We start from the raw sequence: 13,959 nt of genomic DNA, 5'->3' as shown, positions 1-13,959 counted from the left end.
CAGATCCAAGACATTGGTCTGAAGGGCCTTCCCTAACCCCGGGGGCAGCAAAGGGGTTGCTCCCTCCTCTGGGCACTCACAGACCAAACTTCCTTGGTGTGACACTGAGCGTTCTGTGGTTTGCGGTCGTGCCTGTCTCATCATCTTTCTCCCTCGTGAGAGTTTGCCCAATTACAGTGGAAGTCACGCAGATCTGCAAATGTGTGAGTTTTAATTTTAAGATCATGTCTAATATGTTGCAGGGTCCTACAGGGGACCAGTCCCAGAGAAAGAAGAGGCAGGGTCTGTCCCGCCTCCACTGCCAGCCATCAGTGGCACTGGACGTCTTGGGGGCTGAGCATCTCCTGGAGGCCGCTGAGGCCTCTCGGGAGGTGAGCCAGGCAGCCGAAGGCAAGCACTGAGAGGGCTCAGGTTCTGCCCTGGGGGCTCCTGGGGAACTGGAGGTTGGCACCTGCCCCCCAGGCTTGGCCTCTGTCCCTGACGCCCCAACATGGCTGCCCGAGTCCGCTGCGTGCAAGCTCAGGATCCTTTCCCTGTGAGCCAGGACATGTCGCCAGTCCTGCAGGAATGAGGGAGGAGGAGTGAGGGCAGAAGGGAGCAGGTTCCCCTCTGGGCACCAAGAGCAGCTAGCCCTTGAAGACAGCAGGGAGCTGTGCGAGGCCCTGGTGCCCAGCAGGGATGTGCACTTGGGCAGAGGGGGGAGACCACCAGGCACCGGCTCTGGGCTGAGGTGGGAAAGGCTCGGAAGAAGGAGAGAACACACGTACTTGCTGTGCAGCACAAACAGCCTTTGCGAAGGCAAGAGGGAGAGACAGAGAAGGCCGGGGAGAGAGTGTGTCATTCCTGTCCCCCCTTGGTTCTCCGTTTCCAGTTTGAGGCCCCCCCCCGTCCTGTGGCCTCCAGGCTTTCCTCAGCCCTTGGTGGTGGTGGGGGGGGGTTCTGTAGGCCACTGAGTCCACAGGGTGACTCCCAGTGGCACCATGCCAGGATGAGGGTAATGGCTGGTTGTCCGGTGTCGAACAACACCCCACGACTCTGTCAGGGTGTCCCCAGGGGCGTCACTAGCTGCATTTCCCCATGGTTGTGTTCAGCCATGTGCAGTGGGGTGTCCCGGGCTCAGTGACTGCCCAAGCAGTGGGTCTTAACCCTTCCCCGCAGCACTGGTCCTGCCCTGGACACGGCCTCTTTCCCTTCTACCCACCAAGAGCACAAATAACCAGCCCTCTCCCAAACCACAACCCTTGCCCCACACCACACCATAGCCCTGGGAGCCTCAGGCTGATTGATGGGGGGGGGGGCAGGGGGGGGAGAACACTGGAGGGCTGTGGGGACAGCTAGAGCCAGCACCTCGGGGGACTTCTCCCCCCTCCCCAAGGCACCCAGTGCCCACACTCACTCCACCTCCCGCTTCCGGATGGTGCGGCCGGAGGCCAGCACCTCCGCCACCTTAGACACGATGGGATCGTAGTTCATGCTGGCCACGGAGATCACCTCGTCGCCTCTGCAGGGAGAGGTGGCCGAGCCTGAGGACTGCCCAGCAGCAGCCCCTGTCCTTGGAGACCCGAGTCCAGCTGGGGCCCAGGGAGGCTCTCGCTCAGGAATGTCCTGAGCGCCCAGCACGGCTTCTGCTCCTGCAGGACCCCATAGAGGCTCCAGCCTTCCTGCCCAGTGCGGGGGGTGTTCAGGGCTGGAACCTGTCCTGAGATCCCCACTCTCTACCTGTGTCACTTTCCTCGGTGTAAAAGTAGGGTGTCAACACCCACCTCCAAGAGCTGTCCCCACCTCCTCCCCTTTCCTGGCCGGCCCCTGCCTAGCTGCCCCCCGTGCCACTCGGCCCACCATCCAGGGAAGCCCCCTCCTCCGGAGCAGAGCTTATCCGGGACGAGCCCCCTTCCTGACTGAGTACCCGCTGCTTCGCGCCCCCGCCCCACCCCGTTGCTCTCACTTGGTGTAAAAAGCCACGAACTTCAGCTCGTCCAGATCCCCCTGGATAATGACGTCGTCGAAGCCTTCTCCGTACCCTGCGAGCCGGGAGGAGGGGACTGGGCTTCACGGGGTCCACGCCCAGTGCCCTTCCAACTCTGCCCTGGACCCCAGGCCCCGCCCCTGCGGTCCTTTTAGGGGGTCCTGGCCCCGTCCGCAGGGAGTTCTCTGCTTCCACCTGCAGCCGTCATGGCCCCGCCCCCTGGATGCTTCTAGCCCCGCCCTGACATCCAAGACCCGCCTCCGCACTCTGCCACACCTGGGCCCTGCCCGCGTCCGGGGCCCCTTGTTACCCGCGTAGCGCAGGCTCTTGCTGAACATGGCGGTCCACAGGTAGGGTACCGTGCTGATCTCCGCCTCCTGAGCCAGCATGTTCTGGGCTGCCACGCGCCCTGCGGGTCCCGGGGTCGTGAGAGCCCCGCCCCGAGCCCTCACCACCCCTCCACTGCCTGCCCCGGCTCTCTGGGGATGGCTGACAGGTGGGGCTATTCCCCCCCACCCCAGAGGTAAATCACTGCCCAACCCACTGTCCACCGCTGCTTGCAGATAATGGGTGCAGAGAAGGACACCAGGCCCAAAGCTGGCCACTAAGATGAAGTGCCTGGACTGGGTCTGGAAGGGCTTGGCTTCCCGGGACCGTTTCAGATGTAACACAGACAACTAACCGGACAGGTCAGGTCAGAGGAGGGAGGTGGGCGAATGGGGCACCAGTGTCCAGGGAAGCAGGGATGACAGCCTCACTCAGAGCCCAAGACAGAATAGGGTGGATGGCTCCCCAGTTTGGACAAGGCCCCACTGAACCCTTGTATTTGGATGTCTGTGACAGTCCTTGGACCCTCCCAGTTAAACCTTAATTATACTCAGCTGATGAGTAGCTTTTGGTTCCTTCAAACCTAGCACCAACTTTAGACCTTGGACCCGAACAGAAATTGGTACCAGGAGTGGGGTTTCAGGCACAGATGCTCAGATGACGTGAAGGCCGAGGGAAGGGAGGAGGGTGCAGGGGGTCTGGCCGTCCTCCCTCCAAGGCAGCTAACTGGCTGTACCTGCAGCTGAGGGGCCCAGACCAGGTGTGCACAGTGACCGCCCAAGGGGAGGGGGAAGGTTGTTCCTCAGAGAGCACAGCAGGTCCCCACTGAGCCCAGGTTTCCAGGCCCAGACGGCCACCTCCCAGGGGCCTGCACGAGGCAGCTGGGTTCACAGAGCCAGTCAAGTGGCCCAAAGGGGAGAGTGGGGAGCTAGCCCGGGTTCTGCTAAACCCCTCTCTCCCTCCCTGGGTGACTGCACAGGTTGGTGAGGAATTCTGCAGAACATGTGTCTCTGAGGACAAAAGGAAAGGAGAGGCTGGCTGGTGGAGGGACCAGCGAGGTGGGGCGCTGTGGCTGGTGAAATGGGATGTCAAGAGGGCACTGGACAGAGGTCTGAGATGGGAGGTCTCTGTGAGCCGCCTTGACCACCTGCATGGGGCTGGCTGGACAGGCCGCCACAGAGCCTTGAATGGCTGACCCAGTGAACAGGACCCAAGGCCAGCAACTGAGGGGGTGGGCCTGGGGAAGGCTGAGACCCTGGGACAGCCTCCCACCCCAAGCTGCCATGGGGCTGGCGGTACCCTGGGCATGAGCCATCTGCCAGTGTGGGATGTTCACTTTCCGATTGTTCCTCCAGGCCAGGGGGAAGGTCACAGCGTCGCCAGCTGCAAACACTCCCGGGACATTGGTCTGCATCATCTGTGGGGAGGGGACCGGGGCTCGTAGGTAGGACTGGCGCCCTGAGTGGGACCTCCCACCACCCCCGGCCTGGCACACTGCCTGCCCTCCCCACCCAGCCCCACCTTGTTGACAGGGATGAAGCCTCGGGAATCCAGACCTATGCCGCTCTGCCTCAGGAAGCCCGTGGCGGGCACTGCACCTGGCAGGACAGGGGCCACTGTGTCCACTCCCCAGCCCCTCCCTCCTCCTGCCTCACTGCTCTGCACCACCACGCCCTTCACTCCCACAGTCCAGCCCAGACTGATCACCCAGCAGGTGGCACACCCTGTGCCTTCATGTGCCTTCTCCTCTGCCTGGAGCCCCACAGACCTTGGGGCTTCCCATCAGGCCTCAGGTATCGTCTCCTCCGAGAAGCTCTCCACGAAGCCCCTGGTGGGGGTCAGCATGCCGAGCCTCCCCAGCCCATGCTGCCACCTCCCAGCTTTGTCCCTCCCTGGACTGGCACCTCAGCTGGAGCAGGGACCAATTAGAGGCTTTTCTGTGTCCTGCGGCTGCGCAGGGTTACTGGACAGGGGTCATTGGGAGCGTCCTCCATGCCGGGCCAGGCTAAGCTGGTACCATCACCCCCCAACAACCCTGCCAAGGGGGTACGGTTGGGGTCCCCATTTTATAGAAGTGCAAACAGGCTGGGGGAGGAGAAGGGGCTGGCCCAAGTTCACCGTCGAGCGTGTGCGGGTGACTATGCTCACTGCCACCGCCTGCCCCCCACTCACCAATGCCCACCACGCAGACGTCAGCCCGCAAGACCTTGCTGCTCTTCAGCACGACCTCCTTCAGCTGCGGAGAGTGGGAGTGAGCAGCTCCCGGGCACAGGGAAGGGGACAGAAAGCGGCGGGGGGTGGAGAAGGGCCCACCTTTCCCTCCTGGGCCCGCAGCTCCGACACCTCCGTCTGCATGTAGAACTTGACCCGGTTGCTCTCAAACATCTGCCAGGTGGATCGGTGGGTGGACAGGGGTGAGAGCCAGGTGGGGGCAGGGCGGGTGCCCAGGGCGGTGGGTTCTGAGTGGGGGGCTCACCTTCATGAGGGCGCGACCGACGCGCTCCCCCAGGAACCTCCTGAAGGGCGTCTCCTCCAGCTCCACCACGGACACTGAGTGGGCCTTCTCAGTCAGGTAGGCAGCCACCTCCATCCCTGGGGCCAGGCAGGGAGGGCTGGCACCCTGCACTTCCCAGGGCCATCGCTGCCCTGGGCCCAGCCTGCACCCCCAGCTGCTCACCCAGGAAGCCGGCTCCCACGACCACAGCGTTGTGGCCCCGGGCCAGCCTCACCACGCGGTTGGCATCCTCGGGCGTCCGGATGGTGAACACATTCTCCACGTCTTTGCCTTTGCAGCTCAGGGTCTTAGGGCTGAGACACGGCAAGAGTCGGGGAGGGGATCCTGGTACCCCGAGCCCTCCGCATACCGGCAGGGGCATGGGGACCCCTCCCACCTGCTCCCGGGTGCCAGCAGCAGCTTGCTGTACTCCAGCTTGAAGCCATCCTTGAACACGGCCTTCTTGTTCCTCACGTCCACCGTGACCACCTGTGACCCCGCCGGGCAGAGCGAGGCCTCCGGGTCCTGCCCCACGCCCAGCGCCCACGAGGCCCTCTGCGAGGCTCTGCCACCTGGATGAACCTTCCTCCCTTTCCTGGCAACCCCTCCTGACCCTTTAAGTTTCAGGCACCACCTCCCCCTCAAAGTCCTCCTAATGCTCCCAAGTCCCAGCCCTGAGCAGACGGTCCGTGGCCCCTCACACTGGGGCCCATGACCCCCCAGGCCTGGAACACCCCTGGTGCCTGGGCAGTGGGGCCGGGAGGGCAGAGCACACCCATACTTCCAGGGGCCTCACGCCCTTCACAGTGCCCATGAAGCTTTCCCCAGGCCTGTTCCCCAGCACATTGTCTGTACCTGGGCCTCAGTGAGCACCTCGATGCCATGGGCTCGGAAGAACTCCTTGGGCCTCAGGGCCAGCTGCTCCGGCTGTGCATCCAGAGACTGCAGGAGACCCTGGCTTGAGACAGGACCCTGCACCCCCAGGCTCCCACCCCTCTGCAGGCCCGGCCCCACCTGGACAGTGACCAGGTGGCCACTGACCCATTTTATAACCGAGGACCAGGGCCTCGGGGTCTTGGGGGCTGGCAGCCTCGGTCACACAGGAGCTACAGGACAGAGCTCAACAAACCAGATCTTTCAGGGGCACTGCAGATGGGCCTGGCACGAACAGAGAGAGCAGCTGGCCAGACCCCCAAGGGGCGGCAAGCAAGGGTCCCAGTGGACCTAACTGTGCCCAGTAGGACATGGGTCTGGCCCCGCCTGGCCCCGCTCACGCTAACCCACCTTGCTAAGCTTGGGCCGGTCGTAGGGAAGGTGCCGGTCCAGAGTGCACAGGACGATCCTGTCTGAGAAGCCCTCCTGCCGCAGCGTCTCCGCGCACACCAGGCCAGCTGCGCCTGAGTGGAGGGGACAGTGGGTCAGGAGCCCCCTCTACCCCACCCCACCCTGCCCCTCACAACCCACCACCAACCTGCGCCCACGATGAGCACGTTGGTGCTGCTGCTGTGGCCCACGCTTGGAGAGATGCACGTGGCCATCACCTTGGTCCTTCGCTGTAGCTGCAGAGCCTGGGGGTGGCCAGTGAGTGGGGGGCAGCTGGAAGCTGGGGTCATTGCCAGGCTCCCTGTGCCCATCCCAGCAGGCCAGGTCCTGCTGCTCCAGTGCCACCTCATCCCCACCACACAGCCCTTCACTCTGCTCCCCTGCCACACCCGCTAGGCTCCCTCCCACCACAGGGCCTTTGCACATGCTGTGTTCTGGGCCCAGAGGCCCTTCTCACCTCTCTCTTTTGCCTGAGCCCCAAGCCCCCCCCTCACCTGCTTGCTGGCCCGGACATACACCTTCTCCTTCTCAATCTTCACCTGCAAGGGCTGTGTTGCTCAGGGCTGGGCTTTGGGGTGCTCCAGCCCCTGCACCCCCAGGCTCCCACCCCATTGCATGCCTGGCCCCACCTGGAACTTATGCAGACTGTCCAGGCCAGGGAAGTCCTCCAGGTCTCCGGTGCTGATGTTGAAGCAGGCGCCATGCCAGGGGCAGCGCACCCGTCCACGGGACAGCACTCCTGGGAGGGGGCAGTGCTGGGCTGGGCCACCAGCAAGAGCTCCTCTCCAAGGACCCATGTATCCAGCACCACTGGCCCTTCCCCATGGCCCAGGACACCCCACTAATAGATGGGGGCCTGGGGCCCAGTGGAGTGGGGGCTGAGCGTCCCTTGTGATGGGGTTGCCACCAAGCCCCTGTTGGGGAGGTCCCGCCCCGCCCCCGTGGGCACCGACAGCTCACCTTTCACCAGGGGCGCACCGTAGTGTGGACACTTGTGACCCAGGGCATGGAACTCCCCGTTGTCTTTCACCAGCAACACCTTCCCCCAGCCCAGCTCCACTTCCCGCATCCTGGGAGGGGAGGGGCTGCCCTCAGATGTCAGAGGACGCAGAGCAGCCCCAGACCAGCAGGAGCCACAGAGGCGGTGGCCCCAGTGGAGCCGGTCATGCGTCCCCTCCAGGCCTCCCAGCTGTCCTCCCACCTCGGCCTCCCACCCCCTCCCAGGCCCAGCACCCACTGGCCATTCTCCAGGTCCTTGATGTGGCAGACAGCAGCCTCCACGCAGTCCTGGGCGCCGGGGTAGGGGTGGGGGGCGGGCAGGCGTTCCTCTGCATGGAAGTGGCAGGCCGTGCCGTTGCCCTGGTAGGCCCGGGGGCTGCCCTTCCCGCCGGCGGACAGCTCCTCCTTGCCCCGGTCCTTCTCGGGCAGCACCACCTCGATCTTGAGCTCCACTGCGGGTGGGCGGGGGGGGGGGGCGGTGAGCCCCCAGCCCGGCCCACCCAATGAGCTCTGAGTGCGGGTTCTCCCCGGGCCTCCAGAAAGCCATCTGCACCACCACCAGCAAAAGGCAGAGCCAGGGCGCGGGGGGTGGGGGGTGAGGGGGGCCCTGGGCGAGCCTAAATTGATTTCTGCGTGTTTTCTTTTCCCCTAACAGAATTAGTGAGGGGGCACAACAAAGCTCATTCAACCCTGAAGCTGCCCTTTCTCCAGGAATCCACGTGGAGGGGAGAACTCAGTGCTGGAGCCTTGCTGACCTTGAGGGTGTGGTCCCCATGTAGGACTGCGTCATCCCTAAGGACTCAGGGGCACGTTTGGGGCCTGAGAAACAGCGCGTCCAAAGCAGGACGCAGCCCAGTTCATGGCCTGTGAATCTGGGTAACGGGGGAATCGAGGGTTCCAGAGATTTGAAATTTTTTCAAAATTAAAAAAAAAAAAAGTGTATGCACCATAATTTCAACTTTAGATAGCTGCTCTCTCGTTTGAGAATCCTTCATTATTTGCCAGGCGCTGGGTGCAGGGGCCTTGGGGGTGAACCCCAACTGGGTGGTGCATGCAGAGGGCACAGCGCCGCCCCCACCAGTGGGGCCTCCTCTGGGGGGAGTTAGTGAGATTATCATTTTCTTCTTTATACTTCACTGCATTTTCCAAATTCCCTACCATGTGCCTGGGGTATTTTTCTAATTAGAAGGGAACAATAAACAGAATTTTTAGCAGTGATAATCCGGCCTCCCGGGCTGCTGCTGCAGGGAGCGAGCTGAGCGTGGAAGCTGAGCCCAGGGCACAGCATGGGCCAGGGCCGAGGCCTGGGCAGGAGGCCCCCTCCTAACTCCCGAGGCCCCTGAGCCTCCAGGCCCCTCCCCCTCAGACCTGACCTTCCAGAAACAAAGAACCTGGCTCACACCTCTGGGCCTTAGCCCCTGCAGTTCCCTTGGCCTGGGCTGCTGTCCTGCCCTTCCCAGCTGGGGCTGGGCTCACGCCTGCCCATCCTCTCCCCCAGCCTGGTCTGGCCCCTCATCCTTCCTGTCCCAGCCCCCCACCCCCACCCCGCCGCCTCCCCTAAGGCTCAGGCACGCAAGGGACAGGGCTGAAGGTGGCTCCCTGATTCCAGCTGGGCAGGAAGGGCCCACGAACACATCACGCTGATGCTGTTGTGTCAGGTGGGGGGTTACGGGTGGGGTGGGTTTTTTCCTTCATTTTCCACACTTTATGTAATGGTGTTAGAATGTTTTCAGAAGAATTAGAGAGACAGCTCACAGGAGCAGCCTGGCAGGGTCCCAGAGGACAGCCAAGCCAGGCTGTTTTTATCCTCTACCTCCTTCCAGAAGGCCCTGAGGTGCTCGCTGGTGTAGTCTAACGGGGGAAGACCGTCAGGTCAGGAGCCTCAGGAGCTGTGGTGGATCCCTTAGCCCCTTTTGGCAGACGCCTTCATTATTAAATGGAGAGAACAGTGCCTACCTCTTCTGGGACAGTGGATACTGAAGGAAATAATAAATGTAACTCAGAGTAGATGCTCAACAGGTGAAGTTGGGTAGCTGTGTTTTATTGGTTAACTTCGAGCCTCCTGGCTGCCATGACAAAGAGGGAAAGCCTTTAGGTAGCACTAGTGGCCTAATAAAAGGCAGGTGACCAGATGCCAAGAGACCTGCACTACCTCCTAGTTCTGAGCTTACAAAGGACTGGCCTGGAACACTTCCTGAGGAACATGGGGCCCCTGGAGCACAGGGCACACAGAGGAGGCTCAGGAAGACTGTTCTAACATGCTCTGAGCCACAGGAGCCAGTGAGGTGGAAAGTGAGGAGTTTGCAGAAGCCTCTTCTGCTCGTTCTGGTCTCCCTGTGGCCCCTCCTGACCCTCACTGAACTCTCATGGCCAGAACACTCTCACTCCCACACCCTGAAATTCCCCAAGCCTCACCCCAGACCTGCCACCATGGGCATCGGGGGCCCAAGCTCCTGCCCTCCTGCCACAGCCCACAGGGAGCCCAGCCCCCCAGAGAGGGGATAACACCCTGTAAGTGCCTCCTACGTGCCGGGCCCATGCCAAGCACACTAGCCCACACAGGGGCACAACTATTAGTCCCATTTCACACATGAGAACACAGAGGCTCAGAGAGGTGGTCACCTGCCCAAGGCCAAATAGCCAGGAACAGGCAGGGCTGGATTTGGGCTCAAGAGCTCAAATTCTTAGCACTGCCCCTGGTGTGGTAAGAGTGACCAGCCCTATACCAGGGGTCCTGGGGCCGGGGGTCCTGGGGCTAGGGGTCTGAGGCAGACCAGCCCTTTGGGGTCCTTTAAAGGAACCTACAGGTGGCATATTCTGCCAGGGCCTCCTGTCAGCTCTGCAGTCCTACAGGAGCCTGATACGGGGCAGCCAGCATCCTCCTGCCTGCTTCTGACGGGAGAGAGCTGGGGTCAAGACAAGGGACATCATTTGCCTGAGGGCTGGGTGTCCGCAGCATGGGAGTCATGGGGCAGGCGCAGGTGGGTCCCTCTGCCTGGCAGGGCATCGCGGGTCTCCTCTTGCCCACAAGTTCTCCCTCAGACCCAGGAAAAGGAGAAAAGGCTCATGGGCTCCAAGGTAATGGAGCTGATGGGTATCAGGTAAGGGGAGCTGGGGTGAGCTGGCCGGCGATACCTGGGTGCACTACAGAGGCCTCTCTCAGCCTTGGTTTCTTCATCTGGGTCAGGCCTGCACACCCTTGCCTTCCGGGTGTTGTGAGGAGGGAAGAGGGAAAGTGGGGGCTGGAGGGAGAGCCGGCACACAAGGGTCTCCGTGGAGAGCAGACCTAGGTGTCCCCCAGCACCCTGCCACCCCCCAGCCCTGGGCTGGGACTGCTTGGGCCAGGCAGGCTGGGGATTTCCTCTACAAATGGGGAAGTGTGTCCAGAGAGGCCCAGGAGGCAGCCCAAGGTCACACAGGGTCAGAAGAGGTGAAAAGGGCTAGGACATGTCCACTCCACCTCATAGCAATTTTGAGAGGTCAGGCTTATTTTTTAGGGGGAGGAGGTGAGGCTCAGAGGGGTAACTTGCATGTCCTGGGTCATGCAGTGGCTGAGGGTGTCCCCAGAGCCCCCTTCCCCAGCGCTGAGAGAGATACTCCTCTCCCCCACCCAGCAGCAGGAGGAACCCTCCCTTCCCCTTTCCGAGAAAGATTCCACTGTTATTCCCACCACCAGCACCCTAAGCCCCAAATAAAGAGGGCTCCAGCCCCCCCACTCCTGCCCACAGCATTAACATTAGGCTGCAGCCCAGCCTGACCTACTTCGGAGACAGTGGGAGGGGCAGGAGGAAGGTGGCAGGAAGAGGGAGGGAGGGAGCGAGAGACGGAGGGAGGGGGAAGGGAGAGGGTGAGAAGAGAGGAGGTACCTGGCTTGGGCTTGGAGAAGCAGCCACCCATGGTGAGTGGCCTGCAGATGGGTGGGGGGCAGGCACACAGGCGGCTGGCTGTGGGAAGCCTAGGGTGCCCCCTGGGGGGCTGGACCCCCCGAGGCCCTTAGAGATGCTGGAGCTGCCATCCCAGCTGGAGCTGCCTGCGGGGAGACAGGAGCATCTATGGGGATCAGGACTTTGATGAGGGCTGTGGGTAGAGACACAGAGAGACAGAGAGGGGGGCTTCTCAAAGAGGCTGCGTTGGAGCTGGGAACCCTCATGCGTAGGGGAGCCAGGTCCCAGAGGAATGGCACCTGGCACCGTGGACGGCACCTCCCTTCCAGGCCCCCAGGCTCAGCACCCTCACTCTCCTCCCCCTTTGCCTGGGACCCTCTTCCCTAACCTCAGCCACATTTTAGGCCCAGGAAATCCTCCCCGATTTCTGCTGCCCCCTCAAAATCCTGCAGCCTGGAGCCCTGGGACCCTCCATTCTCCAGGGAGGCCACCATGCCTGGGGTCAAACCCAGGTCACCTTGGCAGACCAGAGCCTTCTTGGTCCTCGGGGTTTCTCCCTCCTCAACGGGGCGACATTTAGTTTTCCCCCCTGCTCCCACCCTGGTGGGCAGCCCTGGATACCCACCTCTCCAAGGGCAGCCACTGCTTCTTGCTCCCAGCCCAACAGTGGACCGAGGCTGCCCAGCCCTGGAAGGCAGGGCAAGGGGGCAGGGGTCCAGGAGGCGGCCCAGCCTCCCCCCCTCCCCCCAGTGTGAGCTGTGGCCAGGAGGGGATGGGGGTGGGGCTGGGCCAGTCCACTGGTCCCCAGGGAAACCCAGCTCCATGTGAACAGAAGTGGGCGGCCAGCCCGGGCCTGGTGGGGTTGGAGGAAAGGGAGGCCAGGCACACAGCTCCGGCTCCCAACCCCTCTCCTGCTCTTCCCAAAAGCCCCTGATGTTGAGGTCATGCCCAACAGTAGATGGAGAAACTGAGGGGCCAAGGGCTTGCCAAGATCAAGCAGCAGGTAGGGGCAACCAGGTGGTGTCCCACCTCCCTCCCACCTTAGTTACTTCCAAGACAGACAGGGATCCAGGAAGCCCCCGTATCACCCTGCAAGCCATGGGGCTGGGGGAGGGGTCACCCCATCAACAAAGAGGTCCCTGCAGCCAAGGAGCCCTCAAGGCCACAGAGTGAGCCTTCCTTAACATGCAGCTTACAGACTGGACTTTGGAAGGCCCAGGACAAAGGTGTAGCTGCCTTGTTTACACTGACCTCCCCACAGTCCACCCCACTGTTATCCCTGCGGCTTCCCCCAGAAGTTCTTCCTGGAGTTTAAGTGGATGAGGCCCACTCGGCTTTGCCCAGATCCCAGCAAGGGCCCTGGGTGGGTGCTTAAGAGCAAGGGGGCTGAGAACCAGATGAAAAGGTTGGGGAGGGACTGTCTACTGCCCAGCACCTGGTCTCACCTGCCCTAGAGGGCCGTCACAGGTGAGGAGGCAGTGGCACCTGAAGGCCACCTGGGTATACCCATGCTCTTTCCCCCACTCATTGCCAAGGCAGGTCCGTAAAACTTGGCCACCACCTGCCCACCTGCCCCCTACCTGGGCACAAGACCCCTCCCCAGATCCTGGCTTTCCCTCTGGCTCAGCCCTGCCCACCTCCTTCCTGCCTGGCCTCAGGCCTCACCTACTGGGCCACAGATTCCAGAAAAGGTGGGACCTCAACTTGCCACCAGGTGCCTGTCGAGGCTGTTCCCTCCCTTCCCAGGTGCCCAGGTGTTCAGACCTTCCAGGGCCTTGGGCATGGAAAGAGATTTGCTGGGGACGGAAATTTCTCCAGGTCTACTGTGTGCCAGGCTGGCGTGGAGCCCTCCTACCTCCTGCAGGCCCAGACGCCCCCACTCAAGGCAAAGGTCCTCGCCAGGGGCATGGTAAGAGGGCACCCCAAGTTTTGGCAGAGTGCTGTCCCTTGTCCACAAACTGCCCAATGCAAAAAGTTGTAACAGTCCCCGAGTGCTGACCACCTACAGGAGCCTGCGTCCTGTCCCCCGGACCAGCCCTAGAGCCCCTTCTTGTGCAGGCTCCCCACTTCTCCGGGTCCCACGCTTCACCAGGGATCCCGTGGGCCCTTCCCACACCCACCCGAGGGGCTCCTGCTCAGCTTCGCCCCCAGTGGCTTCCAGTTTCCTGGGAGGGCATCTGAGCTCCACAGCCGGCCCTCAAGTTCGGGGGGCTGTGTCCCGCACCTCCTCCCCCACGGGGCTAGAGGCAAACCTCCTGCTTTGCATGTGCAGCCCGTCTCCCCGGGAAGTCCTTCCAGCTGCCTTCCCGCTCCCTCGGGCCGGGTCCCCCCACCGGACCGGCAGCCCAGGAAGGGGGTCCGCACACAGCGGGGCCCCGAGGCGGCGAGCGGGCGGCGCGTCGGGAGAGCGAGGGCTCTCTGCCTGGCCTGCCCCCTCCCCGGTGAGGCCCCCAGTCCCTGGCGAGTCGGCCCGGACCCGCGGGCTCACCTGCGCTCGGCGCGGACCTCCGCTCTGGAGCCGCCGGGGCTGCGGCGGGGCGGGCGGGGCAGGCGGGGCGGGGCCGGCGCTGCGGCGACAATGCGGCCGGAGCCCGAGGCCCCAGCACCGCCGGGCGGCCGCGCAGGTGGGAGCGGCCCGGGTCGGGATGCGAGGCTGTGGGAGGCAGCGGGGCCCTCTGGCCCTGGACGCCGGGCGGAGTCTGGGTCCCCAGCATCCTTGCGACCCCCGCGGGGCTCCAGGCTGGGCCGCGCGCCGGGTCTCAGTGTTTTTCCTTTTCTTTCTTTCCTAAGTCTTGGAACCAGGGGCAGGCGGGCAGCGAGCTGGAGGCAGGTGAATCACCCGCAGAAACCTCCCAAACTGCGCCTGACTGCCTGACACCTTGATTGCTTTGGGGGTTCAGCTCCGTCCTTCCGTCCACTCTCCCCACACCAAAACGTTCTACTTTATATTTTATGACATTTTCTCT

The 13,959-nt window shown here is 62.9% G+C and overlaps 1 protein-coding gene and 1 long non-coding RNA gene across 4 annotated transcripts; one reads left to right on the top strand and one right to left on the bottom strand.

Moving 5' to 3' along the window:
- Positions 1–76: 76 nt before the first annotated feature.
- AIFM3 (apoptosis inducing factor mitochondria associated 3) lies at positions 77–13,528 on the bottom strand. Of its 3 annotated transcripts, none has more exons than XM_059895470.1 (20): positions 13,482–13,528; positions 10,976–11,139; positions 7,348–7,561; positions 7,071–7,180; positions 6,740–6,849; positions 6,605–6,649; positions 6,259–6,355; positions 6,072–6,184; positions 5,643–5,729; positions 5,185–5,276; positions 4,971–5,101; positions 4,770–4,885; positions 4,607–4,678; positions 4,466–4,529; positions 3,815–3,891; positions 3,593–3,710; positions 2,277–2,375; positions 1,946–2,021; positions 1,402–1,501; positions 77–559 (listed from the first exon to the last, which is right to left on the bottom strand). In XM_059895470.1, exons 2-20 carry the CDS (start codon positions 11,004–11,006, stop codon positions 77–79), a joined length of 2,235 nt encoding a protein of 744 aa, XP_059751453.1. In that variant the 5' UTR covers positions 11,007–11,139; positions 13,482–13,528. The 3 variants fall into 3 exon arrangements, with proteins under 3 accessions (XP_059751453.1, XP_059751454.1, XP_059751455.1); XM_059895471.1 differs by having other exon boundaries at positions 3,815–3,885; XM_059895472.1 differs by having other exon boundaries at positions 435–559; positions 1,397–1,501.
- LOC132348177 (uncharacterized) lies at positions 5,687–8,061 on the top strand. The gene is made up of 2 exons (XR_009497368.1): positions 5,687–7,361; positions 7,765–8,061. It is a non-coding gene; the product is annotated as an uncharacterized LOC132348177 (long non-coding RNA).
- Positions 13,529–13,959: the final 431 nt, after the last annotated feature.

The sequence above is a fragment of the Balaenoptera ricei genome, chromosome 14, assembly GCF_028023285.1.
Source record: "Balaenoptera ricei isolate mBalRic1 chromosome 14, mBalRic1.hap2, whole genome shotgun sequence".
Lineage (NCBI taxonomy): Eukaryota > Metazoa > Chordata > Mammalia > Artiodactyla > Balaenopteridae > Balaenoptera > Balaenoptera ricei.
This window is presented reverse-complemented; position numbering and strand designations above follow the sequence as displayed.